At 60.9% G+C, this 22954-nt stretch overlaps 1 protein-coding gene across 5 annotated transcripts in view; it reads left to right on the top strand.

Annotated features, from left to right (window-relative positions):
* The window catches only part of SORCS2 (sortilin related VPS10 domain containing receptor 2), a 535095-nt gene that overhangs the window by 481070 nt on the left and 31071 nt on the right, over positions 1 to 22954 (top strand). For all 5 annotated transcript variants that reach the window (XM_081795485.1, XM_081795484.1, XM_081795482.1 and 2 more), the window contains 6 exons: positions 512 to 691; positions 4597 to 4743; positions 11862 to 11964; positions 15930 to 16006; positions 21369 to 21460; positions 22350 to 22457. In XM_081795485.1, coding sequence (XP_081651611.1) covers positions 512 to 691; positions 4597 to 4743; positions 11862 to 11964; positions 15930 to 16006; positions 21369 to 21460; positions 22350 to 22457 — 707 coding nt within the window. The remainder of the gene's footprint in view (positions 1 to 511; positions 692 to 4596; positions 4744 to 11861; positions 11965 to 15929; positions 16007 to 21368; positions 21461 to 22349; positions 22458 to 22954) is intronic.

Raw genomic sequence — 22954 nt, 5'->3', positions numbered from 1 at the left:
ACCGCTGGGGGGAGTGTTCCCGAGGGCAGAGCCCGCCCGTGGCTCCCCGCTGAGCCCGAGTGCCTGGACCAGCACCTTGTGGTCCTTAGGAACAGCGCTTATGAACACGTGCTGAGTGAAGGAACCAACGGATGACTGGTCCGACCCTCGGGATGGGCCTGGGGGAGGGGAGGCCCATCCCCTGCCTCGCAGAGGTGACCCCTCGGGGTGCTTCCTGACGTCTGGAGGTGCACGGCGTGCATGGCGGGGAGAGACGGGCCCCCTGTGGGCATCCCTCCCACGAGCCAGTCCGGAGGGCTGGAACGTCACCCCCATTTTGCAGGTGGGAAGACGGAGACCCGGGGGCTGACCAAGGTCACAGAGCAGCAGCAGGTTGGAGGCCTAGGTCGGCACGGCTCCCAGAGAGCCATGCCCGGCACCCCAGTCCTGCCCGGTCCCTCGAGGCTTCACTCCCCCACACCCACCTCCCCTCTGCACCGCTGACCTGCGCTCTCCCCCGCCGCGTCCCCAGGATCTGCAGATCATCAGCACGGACGAGAGCCAGGTGTTTGTGGCGGTTCAGGAGTGGCACCAGACCGACACCTACAACCTGTACCAGTCGGACACGCGCGGCGTGCACTACTCGCTCGTCCTGGAGGACGTGCGCAGCTCCCGGCGGGCCGAGGACAGTGTGCTCATCGACATCCTCGAGGTGGGCGCCAGGGCGGGACCCGGGGGCGCCTGGGGCCCTCGGCCGGGTGGTAGCTGTCACCCCGTCCTCGCTCCCTCCCCTCCCCTCCCCTCCCCTCGCCTCGCCTCCCCTCCCCTCCTCTTCCCTCCCCTCCCCTCCCCTCCTCTCTCCTCCACTCCCCTTCTCTTCCCTCCCCTCCCCTCCCCTCGCCTCCCCTCCCCTCCCCTCGCCTCCCCTCCCCTCCCCTCCCCTCCCCTCCCCTCCCCTCGCCTCGCCTCCTCTCCCCTCCTCTTCCCTCCCCTCCCCTCCCCTCCTCTCTCCTCCACTCCTCCTCTCCTCCCCTCCCCTCCTCTCCACTCCCCTCCCCTTCTCTTCCCTCCCCTCCCCTCCTCTCCCCTCCCCTCCCCTTCTCTTCCCTCCCCTCCCCTCCCCTCCCCTCCCCTCCCCTTGCCTCCTCTCCACTCCCCTCCCCTTCTCTTCCCTCCCCTCCCCTCCCCTCCCCTTGCCTCGTCTCCACTCCTCTTCCCTCCCCTCCCCTCCCCTCCCCTCCCCTCCTCTCCACTCCCCTCCCCTTCTCTTCCCTCCCCTCCCCTCCCCTCCCCTTGCCTCCTCTCCACTCCTCTTCCCTCCCCTCCCCTCCCCTCCCCTCCTCTCTCCTCCACTCCTCCTCTCCTCCCCTCCCCTCCTCTCCCCTCCCCTCCCCTTCTCTTCCCTCCCCTCCCCTCCTCTTCCCTCCCCTCCCCTCGCCTCGCCTCCTCTCCCCTCCTCTTCCCTCCCCTCCCCTCCCCTCCTCTCCACTCCCCTCCCCTTCTCTTCCCTCCCCTCCCCTCCCCTCCCCTTGCCTCCTCTCCACTCCTCTTCCCTCCCCTCCCCTCCCCTCCCCTTGCCTCCTCTCCACTCCCCTCCCCTTCTCTTCCCTCCCCTCCCCTCCCCTCCCCTTGCCTCCTCTCCACTCCTCTTCCCTCCCCTCCCCTCCCCTCCCCTCCCCTCCTCTCTCCTCCACTCCTCCTCTCCTCCCCTCCCCTCCTCTCCACTCCCCTCCCCTTCTCTTCCCTCCCCTCCCCTCCTCTTCCTTCCCCTCTCCTCCTCTCCCCTCCCCTCCCCTTCTCTTCCCTCCCCTCCCCTCCCCTCTTTTCCCTCCCCTCCCCTCCCCTCCTGTCTCCTCCACTCTTCTTCCCTCCTCTCTCCTACCTTCCCCTCCAACTCCCCTCCCTCCTCTCCTCTCCACTTCCTTCCCCTCCTCTCCCCTCCCCTTCTCTCCCCCCTCTCCTCTCCACTTCTCTCCCCTTCCCTCTCCTCCCCTCCGCTCCTCTCCCCTCTCTTCCTCTCCCCTTCCCCTCCCCCTCTCTTCTCCCCTCCCCTCCCCTCCTCTCATCTCCCCTCCTCTCCCCTCCCCTCTCTTCCTCTCCCCTTCCCCTCCCCCTCTCCTCTCCCTTTCCCCTCCCCCTCTCCTCTCCCCTTCCCCTCTCCTCTCCCTTCCCCTCCCTCCCCTCATCTCCCCTCCCCTCTTTTTCCCTCCTACTCCCACCCCATCGCTAATGCTCTATCTCAGGTCTGCAGATATATCTGCAAAGTGTAAAGCACCAGATATTTGAGGCTTCGCAGGCCAGGAAGATGCTACGTAGGTGCTTTTAGAGCAGGAGACAGACTTACTCTTTCTGATGAAATTAAAAATCCAAAAATGGGGTATGACTTCTTTGTAATACAGGTCTACTAACAGAGAAGAAGGATGCTTTGGGGAGGGATATTTTGCTGATTGGGGAACAGCGTTCACGGTTCTCATCACGGACGCAATCGCAGGTTGCCATCTGTAAAGCCATTCCCCGCGTGCGTCCATGCAGGGCGGGGTTTGGCCCGAGGGACAGAGCCTGGGACTCCTGCTCCGTCTCAGCCCCCGAGCGTCCCTGCCTCCCTGCCTCTCCCCCTGTGCACTCCCTGGGGTCTCTCCTCAGCTGTCTCCCCCTGCACTTGCTGTCCCCTGACACCGAGGCCGATCGGAGGCTCTGAGCGGGGGCTCCTGGCTCCCACGCGGGGGGCCTCAACCCTGCACTATCTCATTCTGTGCCTGGATGCCACAGACGTCAGTCACGCTGTTCCCCGCCTGGACGGCCTCTCACGACAGGTCCCCTCCTCTGCTCTAGTCCACACCGGAGCTGGGCAGGAGGCCTCTCAGCCCATTTCCAGGTCAGGAGCCCGAAGCTCAGAGAAGGTCAGCGACCTGCCCGCACAGACCCGGGAATCAGCAAGGAATCCGGAACCAGCCCGGGCCTGTCCACCCCACGCTTGGCCCCAAACTCCTAGCGAGCACGCCCTTGCTCTGTCTTTCACCTTCTCGCTCTCCCTCCTTTCCTTGCCCTCGGGGAGCCCCCGCCCGTGAGAAAGTGCCCCAGTTACAATAACTGCTGGACGGTGGGCCTGCCAGGCCTGCAGGGCTGAGGGCGTCCCTGCTGCGAGCCAGCGAGCCAGCGGGAGCCTGGGGCAGGCAGTGGGGTTTCTCGGCCTGGGAAGCGGCCTCCCAGAGAGACCCAAGGCTCAGCATTCACCTCTGAGCTGTTAGCAAGCAGCACGGAACCATTTTCCCCGAGAAAGTAATGACTGTAATCATTCGTCAGGGTTCCCATCCCCGCTAGAGGACTCAGAGGAACACAACCCCAGGCCCACTGCCGTTTGCTAGAAGCTACTTGCAGGAGCCCCCCCCCCCGCCCCCCCCCCCCGCAGAGCCTCCAGGGAGGCCGCTGGGCTCCCCCCAGACCCGGTTCTGCAAGGCGTCTTCACAGCTGCTGCACATCCCAGCCGGCTGGGGGAGAGGGCACGAGTGACGGTGGCAGGGGGAGGGCGACCAGGGCCAGGGGGCCGCAGACAGGGGCACACTCCACGGCCTGTCCCGTCCCAAGGTGTCTCTGTGCTGGGCTAGGAACGGGGTTCAGGGGATCCCAGTCTTGTCCCTGTCCCTGAGGAGCCCTGCCCATAGTTGGGGGGGCAGCCATTGTAGTGGGCTGAATGGGGACCCCAAAACTATATGGCCATGTCAGTCCCCGGAACGTGTGACCGAGACCCCATCTAGAAAAGGGGTCTTTGCGGCTGTCATTGAGTGAAGGCCCTTGACATGAGACCACACTGGATTGTCCAGCTGGGCCCCAGATCCGGTGACAAATGTCCTTTGCGGACAGAAGAGGAGATACGGGCCCAGAAAGGCAACAACGTGAAGACAGGGGAGAGGTTAAAGAGATGTGGACACAAGCCCGGGCCACCGGGAGCCACCAGAAGCTGGAAGGGACTAGGGAGGGTCCTCCCCTGGAGGCTCTGGAGGGAGCGCACCCCTCCCACACCTCGGTTTTGGGCTTCCGGCTTCCAGACAGTGGGGGAACAGATTTCTGCTAGGTTAAGCCCCCCTGTTTGTGGTGCGTCCTTACAGCCACCCCGGGAGGGAGTCGTTCCCGGAAGCGGGCTCAGGTGTTAACACATTGCTTTTGGGAGCCGGTGCGGGTCTGCTCAGACCCAGCCTGGGGCGGACCCGGCCCGTCCCTGCCATCTGCCATCTCGGGGACGTGAGGTTTCCGTGCTGTTTACTGCTGGGCATTCTCGTGGAGACCAGCGGGATAGGACAGAGAGATTCCTGAATGAAGCGAGCCAGCGCTGGCCAGGTCCGCGTGCGATCTGCCCTCAGGGTGTTGGGAGAGGCCTCTGCACGCAGCACTGGGCCTCCGGGAGGCAGAGAGATGGCACCGTGCGCGGGAGAAGGGGCTGTGGTCCGCACGCCCTGGGCCCCCCTCACCTCCGGAGCGTGCCCGGTCAGCCTCGGCTCTGGGTGAGAAGTGAGGCCCCGCGGGCAGAGCTCTCGGCGAGAGGCTGGCTCACGGTGGACGCTCTGTTGTCAGAGGGCTCCAGGCAGGTGTTCATGACTTTTTCTCGTTTTGTTGTCCCAGGTCCGAGGGGTGAAAGGAGTCTTCCTGGCAAACCAAAAAACCAATGGGAAGGTGGTGACACTTATAACCTACAACAAGGGCCGCGACTGGGACCGCTTGAGGCCACCCAGCACGGACATGAACGGAAAACCAACCAACTGTGAGCCTGTGAGTCCCTCTCCCGCCCCACACCCTCCCCGGGGTGGGCACAAGTCATCCCTGAAGGGGCCCTGGGCGTCCCGGGGAGGGCCCCGTCTGAGAGACGGGAACCACGGGCTTCTCTGGGCATCGCGGAGAGGGGCCAGGGGAGCCCCTTGCTTTACTGGAGGCTTAGCTGGAGGTCGGAGAGGGAAGATGCATCAGTCAGCACTTAGCGCCACACGGCTGCATAACAAGCGGCCAGCAACAATCCTGCATTCTTCAGCTCCCGGCTGGGCTCAGCCACGCGCTCTGTGCACCTTGGCAGGGCCCCGTCACAAATGTGGGGTTGGTTGATTTCAGGGCTGGTCTGCTCCCTGTATCTGGCCTCCTCCTCCCGGGACCGGCCCCGGCACACTCTCATGGCCGTGGCCGAGGTGCAGGAAAGTGAGCAGACACCTGCCGAGTAGACAGGCCGGCACGTAGGACCGGGGAGCGCACCCCCGGTGGGGGTGGGCCGGGGCCACAGCCCAGATGTCGTGAGCTCCAGGCCCGTCCTGCTATCCCAGGGGTGCCCGTCCCGTGAATACCAGCGGAGGCCGTCCCGCTTGGCCACCGGGAGATGCGGGCAGCACGCAGGCCCGTGTCTGTGAGGCTGGACAGATGGTGTGCTACGGGGGCCTGGCCTGAGAGACGGGCTGCTCGGCGCCCCGCAGACTTGCCTCTCCTCGCTCCCTGGGGAGCTCACCACCGCCACCCGCACCCGGGCCTTCCCCAGCGGGGGAGTGGGGGGCGGTCTGGAGTTCGAGCAGCACAGGGCTGCAGCCTCCAGCCAGGTGCCTCTGTCAGTCGGTGCCTCTGTTGAAAAAGGAAACAAGATGATAAAAATCGGTGCCTGGGCCTCGTGGGGAGGACGAGAGAGAACAATGCACGGTCTCTGGTGGGGAACAGGCTGGAGAGGCAGAGCACATCCCGTCCTTTCCGGACTGCCCCCCTTCCCACGCCGTCCTGTAGCCTGGAATGCCTTCTTCCTTTTCTTTGTCCACAAACTCCTATTCACACTTGAAAACCCTGCCCGGATACTCCCTCCACTGAGAAGCCTCCACTGGGCACACTTGCTCCTCTGTCTTCCACTGGCCCTGACTGTAGGTCCTTTGCAGGTAGGGACTGCGCTCTGGGGGTGCCCGAGCCCTTCTGTAGCTCTGTCCTCTCTGCACAGAAAGAATGACAGTGTCTATTTGACAAGGATATTCTTTCAACAAAGATAAACGGGTACCTACTATGTGTAAGGTGCATTTCTGGGTGTTTGATGATTATTTTTTTTAAAGAGAGAGAGCATAAGCAGGGGAGAGGAGCAGAGGCGCAGAGAGAGAGAGAGAAAGACAGAGAAAGAGAGAAGGAATCTTAAGAAGGCTCCGTATTCAGCACAGAGCCCCCAGCACTGCAGGGCTCTATCCCATGACCCTGGGATCGTGACCTGAGCTGAAATCAAGAGTCAGACGCTCAAACCGACTGAGCCACCCTGGAGCCCCTGTTCTGGGCGTTTAGAAGATGTCAACACCCCAAACACATCCTGTCCAGATCTCTGCAGGGCCTCTGAATATGGTAGGCCCCCCGCCCCACCGGCCATGGTGTGGACACAGCCCAGGCAGAATCGGTTCCTTCCTCTACCTGGGGACGCTGACTCCCGAGGTCCCCCGGGGCAGCAGCCTCAGCCTGGCGGGGACGTCCCGTGAGCCCAGGCCTGGGCTGCCCTTCACCTCCTGCCCTCAGCCCCCGACGACGCCCTCCCCGCTGGTACGGGAGCAGAATAGCCCCCGGGACCCGTGTGGAAGACGCATTCCCTGCCGCTTGTGCAAACCCTTCTGAGACAGGATTGCCGTGAAGGGCTCATTTCTGTGTTGTCATCATCAGCAGAGTTAAGCCATATTAATCCGTCAGAGCAAGCTTTTGCCAAGAACAGAGTCTCGTCTGCGGCCGCGCAGCGCGGCCAGGAGATCACCTTCGTGAGATGTGTGAACAAAGGCATGAGAAACAGCCGTAACCGTATCGCCCAGAAATAGCAGTAATCGGGCATTTTCCCTGACAATCTTAGCGTAGATGCCGTGAAAGAGTCATCATAGGGACACTGACACGTGTGTGATTTGTCCTAACTCTGGGTCACTAGCCCCCCCACCCCACCCCAGGGTCATCCCAGGGCTCCGCGGGGAAGGTTTCCCTGCCGGGACGGGGACGCCTTACGCAGAGGGATGGCACGATCAGATCTGTTTCCGGAGAACGCCTATTTGGAGGAGTTTTGAATCTGTTCACACCTTAATTCAGAATGAAAGCCCAGTAGGTTTGCAGCCCTTCTCAGACCTGGGGCTGAGTCACGAAAGGCGCTGAGAATGGGGAGCCGGGGGTCCCCGTGGGCCTCCCTGCGTGGCCCGCCTCACACCCACCCAAGCCCCCGCGGGCACCCGGGCCCACCTCCCCCAGGACGGGACATTCAGCAGAACGGGACTCCTGTGACTGCAGCCTCCCCTTGGAGTCTCCCGCCCCGGCCCCTCTCTGACCTCAGGGTGTCTGAGCGCCCCGGGGTCGGCCCCCCACGGTTCTGTCTCGCCCCGCCCACCCAGCCCTCCATCAACTCAGTCCAGACGTGGCCGGAGGGCTGTTGTAAGGCCTTGTCTCCAGCTGTCGAACCCCAGCAGAGCCCCCCCCACACACAGCAGCTCCAGGACCGGCTGAAAGACATTCGTCAGCAGGCCCTCCGGGGCTCCGAAGGGGACCCCAGCTCTGCCTGCACCTGCCAGCATCCTGTGGGCCACAGCTGACCGCACGGAACCCCGAGGAGTGTCCCCCTTTAGGCCCAGACAAGTACCCAGCATCCAGGGTAGTCCACTGGCGGGCGGGGGGGAGAGGCAGCCGGCTTCTCCGAGACGGTGCCTCTGCCGTCGTGCTCTGCTCCCTGTGCGTGGTGATTCTGTGTGCACAGTGCCTCGGGGGACGTGGGCAGGCCTGGTGGCAGCCCGGGGAGGCCCTCCTGGCCCACCGGGGAACCTCGGGCTACTTCCCCTTCTCTGCCACGTCCCTGGTGAGGCTCCTTTCTCTTCTTCTTTTTTTTAATTTAATTTTATTAGTAGTATTATTATTTCTTTTTACGTTACATCCCAGTTAGCATATAGTGCAACGATGATTTCAGGAGCAGAACCCAACGATTCATCCCCTACGTATGACACCCAGTGCCCATCCCCACAAGTGCCCTCTTCGGTGCCCCTCGCACATTGAGCCCCTCCCCCTCCCCCAACCCCTCCCGTAACCCTCAGTTTGTTCTCCATGTTTATGAGTCTCTTCTGTTTTGTCCCCCTCCCTGTTTTTAGATTATTTTTGCTTCCCTTCCCTTATGTTCATCTGTTTTGTCTCTTAAAGTCCTCATGAGTGAAGTCATATGATTTTTGTCTTTCTCTGACTAATTTCACTGAGCATAATACCCTCCAGTTCCATGCACATAGTTGCAAATGGCAAGATTCCATTCTTTTTGATTGCCGAGTAATACTCTGTTGTATATAGATTCCACATTTTCTTTATCCATTCATCCATCGATGGCCATTTGGGCTCTTTCCAGACTTTGGCTATTGTCGATGGTGCTGCTCTAAACATTGGGGTGCATGTGTCCCTTCGAAACAGCACACCTGTATCCCGTGGATAAATGCCTAGTAGGGCAATTGCTGGGTTGTCGGGTAGTTCTATTTTTAGTTTTTTGAGGAGCCTCCGTACTGTTTTCCAGAGGGGCTGCACCAGCTTGCATTCCCACCAGCAGCGCAAGAGAGATCCTCTCTCTCCGCATCCTCGCCGACATCTGTCGTTGCCTGAGTTGTTCATGTTAGCCGTTCTGACAGGTGCGAGGTGGTATCTCAGTGTGGTTTTGCTTTGTCCTTCCCTGATGATGAGTGACGTTGGAAACACCTTTTTCTTCTGACTTAGAACTCTCTTCTCCCCCTGGGAGCCGCTCTGCCTGCAGACGTCACAGGGATCTCCCTGCCCCGTGTGTCTGGTCACCAGATGGGGAGGGGGAGAGAACTGAGTGGTCTCACCATACCCCCCTCACCAGTCTGCTCTTCAGGCACAAGGAGTCAGGGGGCAACCCGAACTGGGAAAGTCTTAGCACACTGGTGTGAGGGGGGCGGGTTCGTCCGTTCGACCCATCCCCCGCGCTCCTGGACGGCACCGGGCTCTCCTCTACTGACTCTGACTCGCGCTCACCTTCAGCGCAGGCCCCCGGGTCTCCGTCGGGAGGGACGCCAGCACCAGATCCGCTACCAAAGTGGACTTCTGCAGAGGGGAGGGGCCCGCGCTCAACTCGTCACCTTTCTCTTTTTTCTTTTTTACAGCTTTGGGGACAAATAACTCACACACCATACGGTTCACCCACTTAAAGTACACGGGTCAAGGGTCTTCTGTCTACTCACAGAGACGTGCGGCCGTCACCACAGCCCATTCTAGAGCAATGTCTCCCCAGAGAGGACCCGGTCCCCCACCCCTCGCCCCCCAGCCCAAGCCCAGCCCCCGGCCGCCACTGGTCTGCTTCCCGTCTCCATAGACCCCCTGGCCTGGGCATCTCACACGAATGATCACGCTGCCTGTGGCACAGCTCACACGTCTTTAAGGGCCCAGCAAAGACGAGGGAGCCTGGTCCCAACTGGACCGGGCCCTGGGGCTGCCACCTGGTGCCGCCTGACCCGGGTCAGCGTTTCACTTTTAACTTAGGATAATCTAAAATGTGCTCAGTCCGTGGCCAGAAGAAAGTGCCCCAAAACATACAAGGATGAGACGAAGCATCTCAGACAGAGGTCAGCAGGTGGGGTGATGTATCCCCGATTAGCAGTGTCTAAATTAGAATTTGGATCCCTGAGTGTGCAGTTCCGCGGTATTTCTAGACCGGAGATTTTTCTGGGAAATAAAGAAGGCCAAAGAAACGATTACTTTTCTTATAAGTAAGCAATTAAGCAAAACCTTGTCCAGGGGGAGAGCTGGACCCCGACGTTCTCTCCAAAAGCTGTGCTGTGTTAATCCAGTAATCCTGTGAAGGAGAGAAACGGAGACTCAGAGACACTGGGCACTTTTTCCAGAGTCACACAGCTTTCAGGGGGTACGAGGACTCAAAACCCAGCCCCTCCTATGGTCCCACATATTCTGGGTCTGTGGAATGCCCAAACTGGGGACTCCAGGAAGGTTGCCGCCCGAGTCTTTAACCCAAGAACCCATTTGAGGTCTGGTGTGTGACGGGAGCTCTGGTGGCCCTCCTCCTCCGTCTCCTGTGTGTCAAGGTCGGCTCAGCCGGCTAGACCCCAGACCCTATCACCTCTCAGCCTTCGAGAGGGATGAGAGAGGAAACTGATGTCGGAGGCCTCTGTGCAGGCAACCCCTGGTGCGTGGCTAAGTCACTGCCCGTTGCAGCCTCTGGCGCCCTGGAGGGTGTTGTCCTGTGGCTCTGTATTCTGTCCTGGGGCTGCCAGAGGGCTGTGGGCGAGAGTGCGGCCTTGAGCCTCTGTGGCCTGGGGAGACTCAGGGAGGCCACAGTCCACGCAGCACATCCTTCTCAGCTCGTCTGTTCTCCCCGGACCCCCAGTCCCGCCCAGGGGTGAGCTGGGGTGCAGGCGGCCAGGAGACAGGAGAGGGTAAGGGGTCTGTTCCTGCTCCTCCTTCTGGGAGGCTCCTGGCTCAGTGACCCTGGGGAGACAATGCAGGCTCAGAGTGTAGACACTGGATCCAAGCAGCCTGGGTCGTCGCCCCAGCTCCACCACTGCCCTTGGGTGTGTTGCTTAAATGCTCTCTGCCTCAGTTTCCCCACTGGTGAAATGGGGATGGGAGTGGGGGATGTGGAGAGTGTCAGTGACCCACACCTCACGTGGTGCTAAGCTCGGTGCTGGCAACAGAGGCAGCTGTCAGCCGATGGGAGTTGCCACTGAAATGATTATTACAACGGGTTTTCCTGCCCCTCCAGCCAGGGCACCCTCCAGGGCTGCCCTCAGGGTGCCCACTGATGCTTGCCAGTGGGCTCTTCACAGAAGACACAGGGCTGAGGGTGTGTTACAGCCATTATCTGGTGCCTGCGCTACTGTGGATGGATGGATGGATGGATGGATAGATGGATGGTGGTGGATGGACAGATGAATGGATGGATGGGTGGATGGATGGATGTGGGTGGGGATGGATGGATGGATGGATGGATGGATGGTAGGTGATGGACAGATGGACAGATGATGGATGGATGGATGGATGGATGGTGGATGGGTGGATGGGTGGATGGATGAAGGGATGGATGGATGGATGGATGGATGTGGGTGGGGATGGATGGATGGGTGGCTGGATGGATAGATAGTGGATGGACGGATGGATGGATGGATGGGTGGATGGATGGATGGACAGATGGATAGATGGATGGAGGATAGATGGATGGGTGGATAGATGGATGGAGGATGGATGGATGGATGGATAGATAGATGCTGGATGGACAGATGAATGAATGGATGGGTGAATGGATGGATGTGGGTGGGGATGGATGGATGGTAGGTGATGGACAGATGGACAGATGATGGATGGATAGATGAATGGATGGATGGTGGATGGGTGTTTGGATAGATGGATGGATGGATGTGGGTGGGGATGGATGGATGGATGGGTGGATGGATAGATGAATGGATGGATGGATGGGTAGATGGATGGGTGGACAGATGGATAGATGGATGGAGGATGGATGGATGGACAGATGGATAGATGGTGGATGGACAGATGGATGGATGGATAGATGGATGGAGGATGGATGGATGGATGGATGGATGTGGCCATGGGCTGAGCAGGCTCCAGGAGTCACATGCCATGACCTGGCACCACACGTGGGAATGCCCACTGCATGTTGGGAGTGCTCTCGTGCTGGGAGAACCCTCCCCTGGAGAAGCCTGACTGGCTTCATCCACAAACCGGGTCAACCCGGACCTGCTGGTCTCCACCCCCTGATCAGCCTCAGAGCCTCCTTCCTGCCTTCCATCCCCTCCTCTGAGGTGCTCCTGGCCCTGCCTTCCCACCTGATAAGCCTCAATCCTACCTTTCCTCGGAACACTTCTCCCACCCAAGTGCTGACTTTGGCTCCCTTCCCTCCCTTGCAGCCGGACTGCCACCTCCACCTGCACCTGCGATGGGCAGACAACCCCTACGTGTCGGGCACCGTGCACACCAAAGACACTGCCCCGGGCCTCATCATGGGCGCAGGTAGGAGGAGCCATCACTGCCTGAGGGACGCTCTCAAGGGTAGAACTGGATGGCCATGGGCCTGGGTCTTTGGTGTGACTGTTGGGGGCAGGGGGCAGTGTCTCCAGGAAGCTCAGCAATCATGGCACAGCCCAGGGGGTGAACGCGTGGCCCACAGTGGGCACGAGATACGTGCTGCTGTGTGGGAAAATGGATGGGTGGATGGATGGATGGCCAACTGAAGGATGGGATGGGTGAGCCATGGGGGATGGGTGAATGAATAGGTGGATGGAGAAAAGAGTGGACAGTTAGATGGCCAGATAGGACTGATCACAGAATGGTGAGTGGATCAACAGAAGGATGGATGGATGCATGTGTGGATGGAAGGATGGATGGATGGATGGATAAATGGATGGATGGATGGATGGATGGATGGATGGATAAATGGATGGATGGACGGATGGAAGGATGGATGGATGGATGGATGGATGGATGGATGGATAAATGGATGGATGGATGGATGGATGGATGGATGGATGGATGGATAAATGGATGGATGGATGGATGGATGGATGGATAAATGGATGGATGGATGGATGGATGGATGGATGGATGGATAAATGGATGGATGGATGGATGGATAAATGGATGGATGGATGGATGGATGGATGGATGGATGGATAAATGGATGGATGGATGGATGGATGGATGGATGGATGGATAAATGGATGGATGGATGGATGGATGGATGGATGGATGGGAGAATGATTTGTGTCATGGCTGACATGTATGGATCCTTGAAGAAGGTTCTAGTTTAGTCGGAGAGAGAGACACATGCAAGTAACATGAGGAAAAAAATCAAAGCGTAGACTGGGCACGTGCCTGTCTACACCCGTAAACCAGAGCCTCCTTTGGGGATGTGTACAAGTGCACTGATAGAACAAGGCCTAAAATAAGGATTATTTGAGTTCTTTCGAAATGGAAAGCATGTGTTTCGAACGTGTATTGCCAGGTAGTGGCTGGCATCATATTTTCCTTGTAATGTGCAGGGTTATGTGCCCTCCGGCACCCAGCGCTGGGACAGCCCTGCCTGCTCCCGCCAGCTCCCATGGGGGTGGGAGACCTGGGAACCACTGATAGGAAGGAAGGGAAAATGAGGGAATGTTCTTCATGCTGGCAGTTGTCTTAGACAGGCCTTTCCTCCACCCAGGCACTGAGCTCTTAACCGCTGCACCAGCCCTGAGAGGTCACTCCCCACCCCCTCCTCCCAGGAAGCTCCAGGTTGCTGGGTGTCACTCAGGAAGCCAACCCAGGCTCCTTACGAGGGGAAGCCCCCAGGGCACTCCTGCCTCCCAGCCCCTCAAAAGCACTGTCCTGATTGGCTGAATCCCCAAATTCTTGACCAAAATACAAAAGGCACAATTTTAAATGTATCTGTGGCTCAAAGGCCTCAAAAACCCGGAATGAGCTTCCTGGCTGCCCAAGAAAGCAGTGAGGATCTGGAGGTGTGTCACCGGGAACCAACCGGCCACGCCCGAGGAGGGTGGCCCAAGGCAGCCTCCCTCCCTCCTGACCTCCCTGCCTCTCTCTTAGTCACATCCCTGGACCTCAGTTTCCCCACCTGTAAAATGAGGGCACCGCCTCCGGGATTCTGCAGGCCCTTCTGCACTGACAGCCTGGGGACACATTCCGTGAATGTCCCTTTATCTGTCCCCGGTGTCTGTTAGGTGACTGGCAGCCTGAAAGCTCTGGTAGATGGAGCATGGAGAGCAGACAGCGTCCCTTGAAAGACAGACATGTGCACAGCTGAAATTACAGACCGGGGTTCGCCTGCTGAGTAGTGCTGACACGGCCACATTCACCGCGGCTCCGCGTGCGATGCGTGCGTCCCAGCGCGCCTGTTGGCATCTGGAATGCAGCGGAGATAGTACCCCCGTCATCCCGCTCATCTGTCTAGCTGGCCGTTTCACTCATTCCGTGGCCATTTCTCAGCACCGTTCGTTTGCCTGACGGGGGAGGACACGGGGTTCGGCACCTGCCCCTCTGCCCCTCCCTCGTCGTGCCCCTTCCCGCCTCCACGCTGCCGACCGGGCGTCCCCTCCACCTGGCACGGCCTTTCCCCTTCCCTTGGGCCGAGCACATGTGTCTCTCCGGGCACAGCTCGGGGGTCACTGCCTTCAGGAGTCTCCTCCTGATGGCCTTCCTTCCCGGGTCCATCAGCCGTCCCCTGTCTGCTCTTACGATCCCTCGGGCCTCCAGATATCCTGGCTCAGCCTGCGGTTACAGGGCATGCTTCTTCCCCTGCTGGACTGAGAGCTCTCTGGGAGCAGGGGCCACGGTTGATTCATCTCGGACCTCCCTCAGCTCTGCACAAGGCTCGACAGACAGCAGGTGGCCAGAAATGCTGTTGAATAAGTGCAGAAATGGAAGAGTGAGTGGAATTGGTGAAGGAGAGAAATGCGAGGATGGAGGGATGAAGGATGAGTGAATGGACAGGTGGATGATGGACAGACGGGTGGATGGATGATGGATGGACGGATGGACAGAAAGGATGATGGATGGATGGGTGGAGGGATGGATGGATGATGGACAGATGATGGATGGATGGATGGATGGATGGATGATGGACGGATGGACAGGTGATGGATGGATGGATGGATCAATCAGTTGATTGATCAATGATGGATAGATGGACAGATGGATGGATGACAGACGGATGGATGATGGATGGACGGATGGTTGGACGGATGCATTGGTGCTTGGTTGGACCTCAGGAAAGATAGCAAGCAAACAACCCCTCACCACTCTGGTTGGGACTCACTTTCACTCATCTGGAGACAATCGATTCCCTTTGGAATTTTCCACTGACATCTGTACTTGACTCTGGATGAGATAGTCCGGAGAGTGCCCCGTAAATAATGCTGCAAATTGAGAGTGACGTATGAGTCACCCAGGGCAAGGGCCTCTGGGGCTCCAGGCAGGAGTCCAAAAGGGCTTCAGCATCACCTCAGGTCCCCATCGTCTTGGGGGCTGTCACCCCTGGTCCCTGCCAAGACCACAGGGGCAGAGCGGAGGCCTGCCAGCTCCAGCTCATTGGAAAATCTGCTCATTCCAGCCCTTCCCAGGGGACTGTCTGGGACAGGCTGGGCTCAGCCCAGAGGCCACCATGACCTTCCTGGATACTGTTCCCTCCATGGGAGCCCATTTGGACCATTTCCTCATCTGTAAGCTGGGGTTGGCGTGGACACTGAGCGGGGCGTCTTCCCACTGTGGCACCACCCCAGGATTCAGTCCGAGCCTGTAGAGGGCCTTGAGGGTGGTGGCCCATCAGCCAGTCTGGCACTGGGCTCACGTGAACCACGGCCAAGGGGGACCTCCTGGCGGCCCAGTCGGTTTGGTGGCCCCTTCTCACCACCCTGCAAACGTCCACTCGACAGATGTTTAATGAGCACCTCCCCTGTGCCTACCGTGCCTCTCACCTGTACTGCCCCACGCTGCCGGACTTCTGGTCGCCCCCGCAGCCAGCCCCCCGAGGGGCTGTCTCCAGATGCAAACCCAGCTGTGCCCTGCCCCAGCTCAAAGCCGGTTGGGGGCCACCCCGACCCCATGCCGGCCCAGCTGCAGCACGTCCTTTTCGCCAGTCCCTGATCAGCAGCCCACATGTATTCTTGTACACTTGATCCCTTGGACGCCTCGAGTGCCTGCGTCCCGCCTGCACCCGGGGCCCTGGCGGAGCTGCGAGGCTGGCTGGCTTTGGGCAAAGCGAATCCTTTACTGCACAGACTGGGACCCAGGGCCCAAGCATAGAGCTTCCACAGGCAGGTCAGTGTAGGGAGAATACAGAGAGGGGCACACCCGCGGGTGGCTTTGGGTGTGAGAGAGGCAGACCCGGGGCACACGTAACTCTCGCGGGGGGCTGTGTCTGGGCACAGACCTTGGTAAGGCTGGCTGACCCCCAGGGCGACCTTGCCCCTGTTCCGGACCAGGTAACCTGGGCTCGCAGCTGGTGGAGTATAAGGAGGAGATGTACATCACGTCCGACTGTGGGCACACCTGGCGGCAGGTAAGGATGCGGAGGCCTGGCACATTCCGCCCCCATTCCATGGAGACGCCCCCCCCCCCCCCCCCGCCGAGTCTGGGCTGGTGGGGGGGGGGGGGGCTGGGAGGCGTCCAGGGGTGATGGTTCGAGGCAGCAGTAATGCAGGAAATGGTGGAACCTGCCAGGGCTCCCCTGTGCCCTCATGCAGGGCCTACCTGAAGCTGACATCTCCAGCCTGGAGAGCTGAGACGGCGAGGGCGGGCGGGCTGCTGGTCCCGGGGGCTCCGGGCAGGGGCAGTGCAGCCACGAGGCCCAGTGCAGGGCCGGGGCTCCTGCCCGGGAGAGGCCTGTGTGCCTCTACACCAGCTGTTTGCTTCCCGCACAAAAGGCCTCACCGGGTCCACCCGCCTCCACGGAGTGACTGTCCCTGCATTAAACACGTAAGAAAATGTGCCGAACTTCTGTGTGCATCTACCCTCCCAGACCGTGTCCGAAGCTCTGTTTCAGGGCAGGGTTTGCCTGCCTGAGGCCCCTCTGGCGGCCCCTCCCCCAGGTAACACTCGGGACAAATGCTTTACTCCCCAAGGTACCCAGTTTACCTAGAGCCTTAGTGCAAGGCCCTGACATTTTTCAGAATATGCAAGAAACAAGGAATTTTGAAAAGGGCAAAAGAGACTTAGTTATAATATTTCTATTTCACCAAAACTAGTGAAAGACGCCCAAACTTTCTTAAAGGTCACCTTCCGTCCATTTATTACAGAAACATGCACCCCGTTCGGGTGAAACAGACAAGGTGCTCAAATTTCATAGAAACTGACTGCAAGACATTCCTGGTGGCCACTGTCGTTCAGCAACGGGCTGAGACTCCACACTTGGGAATGTGGGAATCGGACGGGAGAATGTTGATTCTGGTGCAGCGGCGGGGGTGGGGGGGGCACGGGAAGCGGGGGCAGGAGGGGGTCTGGCCTCGGCGGGGTGCGGGGGGGGGGCGCCCACGTGTGCAGAGGAGGAGAGACCCTCGGGGCTTGGAGTTCGCCGTGGGGGTGGGAGGCGGCGGGGGACGGGCTGTGACAGTCACAGAGGGCACTGCTCAGCTCAGGCACGTGGTCAAGGATGTAATAAGAAGTGTCTGGGAAGAGGACTCTCGGAATATGAATTACAAGTGACGGCGTGTACAGCTGCTTAATGGACATAACCTTTTCAAAACACAAGTTCCCGAGGATGGTAGAAAAGCAAAACAACGACCAGAAGACGTCCAAAGAGGGCCCTCCGAGTCTGGGGTGTGGGGACGCAGGGGAGATGGGGACCAGAGACCGCCTGCCCCTCCCCCCGCGCCCCCAGCCCTGCTGCCTGGGGGCTGATCGAGGCACAGAGAACCATAGCACAGGGAGCTCCAAAACCCTGCGACCCCACTGGGGAGGGCTGGACCCCGGAGCCCCCTCTCGCGGAGTCCCAGGCTGATGGGAATGGAGACGCGCTGGGGGTCCCCTGCGATAGCTGGGAGGCGCCCCCTCTTGGGGGTGGGGGGTCGCGGGGAATGTCGTCCAGGGAGGAGCCGCTGGCTGGGTGTGCACACGCATCGGCGGGTGGGCCCGCGAGTGCCTCCCGCTCTGGGACAGTCAGGCTCTGAGGACCCGCCCGTGATGGTTTCGTGGCACCACACGCTGCCGCTCCACGGCCTTATCCCCCGGGAGAGAAGTGAATTCGGCCCCCAGTGGAGCAGGAACGAGGGTTCCGGCCGCGCGGGCAGAGGCCTCTGCAAGTTCAAAGCATCAGGAGCAGCGCCTTGGGGGAGACAGATGCGTTTGGCGTGGGACTGGCAGCTCAGGGGTCCCCACGCGGCGAGGAGGCTGGCTTCTCCTTGCATATTCCCCGGGACGGGGAGCTCACTCTCTCCTGGAGGAGGAGCCCGGCTGCTTGGGAATTCATTTTCCTGGGCTGGGCCTCTGCCCCTCTGGTCCGTCGCCCCCCAGCACCCCCGGGAAGCTGCGAAAGGGAAACGTGTTGCCATCGCCCTGCTCGTAAGCCTCCCGACTAAGCCTCCGGTGCCTCGCCACCGTCTGCAGGAGGAAGTCCCGCCCGCTGCTGACACGTGTGCCCTCACTGCCCAGCCCGGCTCGGGGGCCTCTGCCCCCCGGACCCGCTGCTCTCTCGAACCTCCTGCACACCCCCCACGATGCCCCGGCCCCCCTCGGATTAGCCCAAGCGACACTCACACTGCCACCTGCACCCGGGAGCGCCCGCTGACTCAGACCTGCACCGGATGCGTCCAGAAACCTTGCCCGGGACCCACCCCTGCGGTGGCAGAACGCGGGCTGAGTACCGAGTGAGAGGGCGTCTGAGTGGGTGTCACTGTGACGGTGACCTGCCTCCTTGGGGTCTCTCCCCGTGCCCAGACTGTCATCCCTACCCCTGGACCCCAGTGCCCAAACAGAGGAGACCCGGAACACTGGATCTGCTGGATGAGTGAACAGTTGGGGTGGAAAAGTATGAATGTTTCTTCCGCACGGTATCCTAAAATCCGCAGACCGTCCCCTCCCTCATCCAGGAAACTCTACCTCTGTTAATGTGGCCTCCAGCAGCACACTTATCCCAAGCACCGTTAAGATTGAGGACCCCAGGTGGACCCACTCCTCTGACCCCTGCAGGTGGGGGGGGGGGGCTGTGAGTCCAGGGAGGGTGCCCGGCAGGGGTGTGTCCGCGGGGCACCCAAGTTAGTGCTGTGAGCCCCCACTGCAGCCTGCAGCCTCGTTGCACACAAAACACAGCCTGCCCTCCCACTGCGGGTGTCCCGCTCATGGAGACAGGAGGCCGTGGACTGAGTCAAGGTGGGGGCTGGGTCCGAGAGCCGGGGTCTACCCTGGATTCGCCAGACAAGCCACCGGGTGTCTCTGAAACCTCTGGCCCCTCTTTGGAAGATGGGAAGATAACCTCTGAGCGTGGTTGCCACTAACGGGACCCTGGATGCACACACAGCAGGGGCCACCGTGGCCACCACCCCGCGCCCGTCCTCATCCCCCTCCCCCACGCCACCTGCACACGTGTTTAAAAACTAGTTCATAGACACCCAGCCCCCTCTCCGGGCTCTCCTGGAAAAGCTGGCCCACGTTTCGGCAGGGCGCTTGGAGCCGGCCCCCGCCTGGCCCGCCTCGCTCGTGCAAGGTGCCCGCCGGCGTCCTAGAGGCCCCTGATGGGTGGCAACCGTCCCCGGCAGGGAGGGGCTCACCCACGCTTGGCCCTGTAGGTTCCCCTTCTCTGGGTCGTTTTGCCTGGCCTGACATCCTCCGGCTGCAGACATGAAGTAGGGGAGAGAGCGCGGGCTCTGGGGTTCATCTGCTGACTTCCCACCATTTCTTACACGGGGCCTTTCTTCTTTATTCAAGCCGGAGTGTTTCCTAGAGAACTCCTATGAGCAATGGGAAACACCGGCAGGACTGTGGAGAAGGTGAAAATATCTGGGGAAGGGTTTCGTAGACCAGGGGGACAGCACGTGCAAAGGGCCTGTGGTGTGTTCAGGGAAAGGCAGCCAGGGTGGCTGATGTGTGGGGGCAGGAGGACGTAGGCAGGGGCATCTCCTGCAGAGGCCTGGAGGCCATGAAAGGGTTTGGGTGGGATTCTGAAGGCCGTGGCGGGCCACTGGAAGGTTCTGGTAAAATTTTACATTCCTGACGTGAGGGGCATCTTCTCTGCATCCTCCCCACCGCGTCCTGCCGGGTCTGGGAAAATCCAGCCTTCACGTGAGGAAAGACTCAAGTTGGAGGGGCGGGAAGAAGGCGCCGTCCGATGTTCTTTGGGCGGTTCCCCCGTTCCTACGCGCTCATTTGTCCTAGAACGTTCCCTCCCCGAGTCAGGGAGTTTTCCGGGTCTGTCTGCCCAGGCCAGAGCAGGTGCAGCCGCGGGACCGAGGGGCCGGCTGAGCCCAGCCTGTTCTGGCCTCACTGAGCACTGAGTGGGTCGTATCACCGCCGGCTCGGCCCTGCCCTCCCTGGCTCACGAGAAGCGTCCCCAGGCCCCAAGCTGCCCGTGCGGGCAGGAGGCGTGGCCAGCCCCCTCGCCAAGGGCTCACTGAGACCCTGGGCAGCTGGCACGGAGGAGCGGGCTGGCCCAGGTGAGGGGCTGGGGAGGGGTGGGGGGTCCCGGCTCTTTCCCGACTCCCCCCGAGTTCCCTGCGCTCCCGCCGCAGAACCACAGGTCCTGACGGCCGACGGGGTGGGAGGTGAGTGGGCTCCGTGAGGGGGCCGCTTCTGGGAGAGGTGCAGGGTGAGCGACGGGACAGGGGATGCCGGGGGGGGTCCAGACCCTTGCTCGCCGTTTGGATCCTGTGCTCACAGAAGATCTAGCGCAGGCCCTTTGCGACCTGGCCTGACCCACCTGCCTGCTGTGAGGTCCTGGCATGCACCGCCCCCCCCCCCCCCAGGCCTCAGCTTCCTCATCTGCGAAATGGGACCCGATCCCAGGGCCACCAGGGTTATCTCCTCCTGTGTGAACCCTGTCCAGGGCGCCAGGCCTTTTGTCACCTGAAGACGTAGCGGCCACTCATTCATTCATTCACTCTCTTACTCACTCATTCATTCATTCATTCGGTCATCCATCCCCCACACAAGCTCCGCCCCCAGCTCTGAGCTGAGCCCCAAGGACCACAAAGATGACTCAGAGGCAGGCCCTGCCTGGGCCGAGCTCCCTGGCTGGAGGAGACAATGACAAATAGTGTAGTTGGTGCTGAGGCTGTGGGCCCAGAGGCACTCCCCACCCGGCCTGGCTTCAGGGAGGGCTTCCTGGAGGAGGCAGCATTTGAGCTGAGTCTTTTTAAAAAAATGTTTTTTCTTTAATGTTTTATTTATTTTTGAGAGAGAGACAGACAGACAGAGAGAATGAGCAGGGGAGGGGCAGAGACAGAGGGAGACACAGAATCCGAACCAGGCTCCAGGCTCTGAGCTGTCAGCACGGAGCCCGATGCGGGGCTCGAACTCACAGAGCTATGAGATCATGACCAGAGCCGAAGTCGGACGTTCAACCGACTGAGCCACCCAGGAGTCCCTTGAGCTGAGCCTTAATGTCAAATTGGGGTTTACTTGTCCTAAACGCTCTGCTGACTTCCGTGATTTCTTTCCCGACGTCACGCGTCCCCGTACAGGTGCGTGAGCTTTCCCCGCACAGGGCCGGCTTCCTGTGCGTTTATCTGCAACTTAATCTCTCGCGTCACTGGTCTAGAAACTGCCACGCTCGTTCGTTCAGGCCATGCGCACTGAGTCTGGGGGGTGCCGGAGAGCATAGGTGGGGGCCCGGGGGACACGGGGAGCCCTGGGCCAGCTTCCTGGGGCTCCGTGAGGACACCTCTGCCCCCAGAGAGTGACCCACTCTCAGAGCGTGGCCTGCCTCTCTGCAGGTGTTCGAGGAGGAGCACCACGTCCTCTACCTGGACCACGGCGGCGTGATCGCAGCCATCAAGGACACCTCCATCCCCTTGAAGATCCTCAAGTAATGCCATGGGGGCCCAGCTCGGGGAGGGGGCATTGCAGGGTGGGTGGGGTTCCTCCAGCTGGGAGCTGCCCCCGGCTGGGCCTGGGGACACAAAGAAACAGGGAATGGCAGCACAGTAGGGTCCGCAGCAGCGGGGGGGGGGGGGGGGGGGGGGAGGGGGGAGGGCAGAGGAACACTTGGGGCTGCGGGGCCCAGAGGAGGCCCCCATCCCGGCCTGGGGGAGCAAGGAGGGCTTCCCAGAGGAGGTGACTTTCAAGCAGCAACAAGAGTTAGTCCCGTGGAGGAGGCAGGGCCAGGCAAGGAAGCCGGCAGCATGTGTCCAGGTGAGAACAGGTTTGGATGGGCTTCTGACATCTAAGGGGCAGTTGTGGGGAAAGGAGGGCAGGCGTGAACTCTGGACTCGGAAGGCAGAGAAGGCAGAGCCGGGGGAGCTGCTCGGAAGCCAGTATCACTTTAGTCTGAAAAGCAGTTTTCTGCGTTGCAAGCCGGTGGCACCGTGATATGATGAGTTGGGAGGCAGAACGCCCCTGTCCCCGGCCTGGCAACGCCTGGGCTGGGCTCAGGCACCAGGGGTGGGGGTGGGGGCTGACCTGGATGCTCCAAGCCCAGACGACTGCAATCCAGGGGCTGAAAAGCAGCACGCCCAGAACGCCTCAGCTGTGCCGTTACTAAGGAGATGCGGGTGCTGCTTGGGGCCGGCGGGCGGCTGCTGTGCCCCCGGGGAGGGGTGCAGGTGCGGCCCGGACCTCTTCTCCCAGCCCCCTCGGCTGGGCAGCACTGGCCCCCCGGGCTGGGGCGGGGCTGGATCCAGCAGGGCCGCTGGGCCTGGCCCCAGGGAGTGCTCCCGCCCGCCTGCCTGCGGTGGTGACGCCCCTTCTCCTGGCAGGTTCAGTGTGGACGAGGGCCTCACCTGGAGCACGCACAACTTCACCAGCACCTCCGTGTTTGTGGACGGGCTCCTGAGCGAGCCGGGGGACGAGACGCTGGTCATGACGTGAGTGCCCACGGCAGGGGGCGGGCAGGTCCCAGCCGACCCCCAGGGGGACCTTGCTGCTCCGAGGCGCGTTCAACAGCGGCCTCCCCACCCCCTCCCTGGCCTCCTCAGCCCATGTCCACCCTCACACCTGCCTCCTTGTCTCTTACTGTCCACGGTTCCTGTCATCCCCGGGGGGACGTCCACCACCTGCCCAGGATCGCCTGGCCGGTGAGGCTTTGAAGCCAGTCAAGGGCCAATTCTGGGCCACCTGCCCCAGGCTGCCTCTGGAGCTACCCTCCTCCTCCCCCTCCTCCCCCTTCCTCCTCCCCCTCCTCCCCCTTCCTCCTCCCTCTCCTCCCCTTCCTCCTCCCCCTCCCTCCTCCCTCTCCTCTCTCTTCCTCTTCCCCCTCTTGTCCCTCCCCCTTCCTCCTCCCCCTTCCTCCTCCCCCTTCCTCCTCCCCCTCTTGTCCCTCCTCCTCCCCCTCTTCCCCCTTCCTCCTCCCCTTCTTGTCCCG

The sequence above is a fragment of the Panthera onca genome, chromosome B1 (assembly GCF_046562875.1).
Source record: "Panthera onca isolate mPanOnc1 chromosome B1, mPanOnc1 haplotype 2, whole genome shotgun sequence".
Lineage (NCBI taxonomy): Eukaryota > Metazoa > Chordata > Mammalia > Carnivora > Felidae > Panthera > Panthera onca.
Note: the sequence above shows the minus strand (reverse complement) of the source record. Positions and strands in the feature narration are given on the sequence as shown.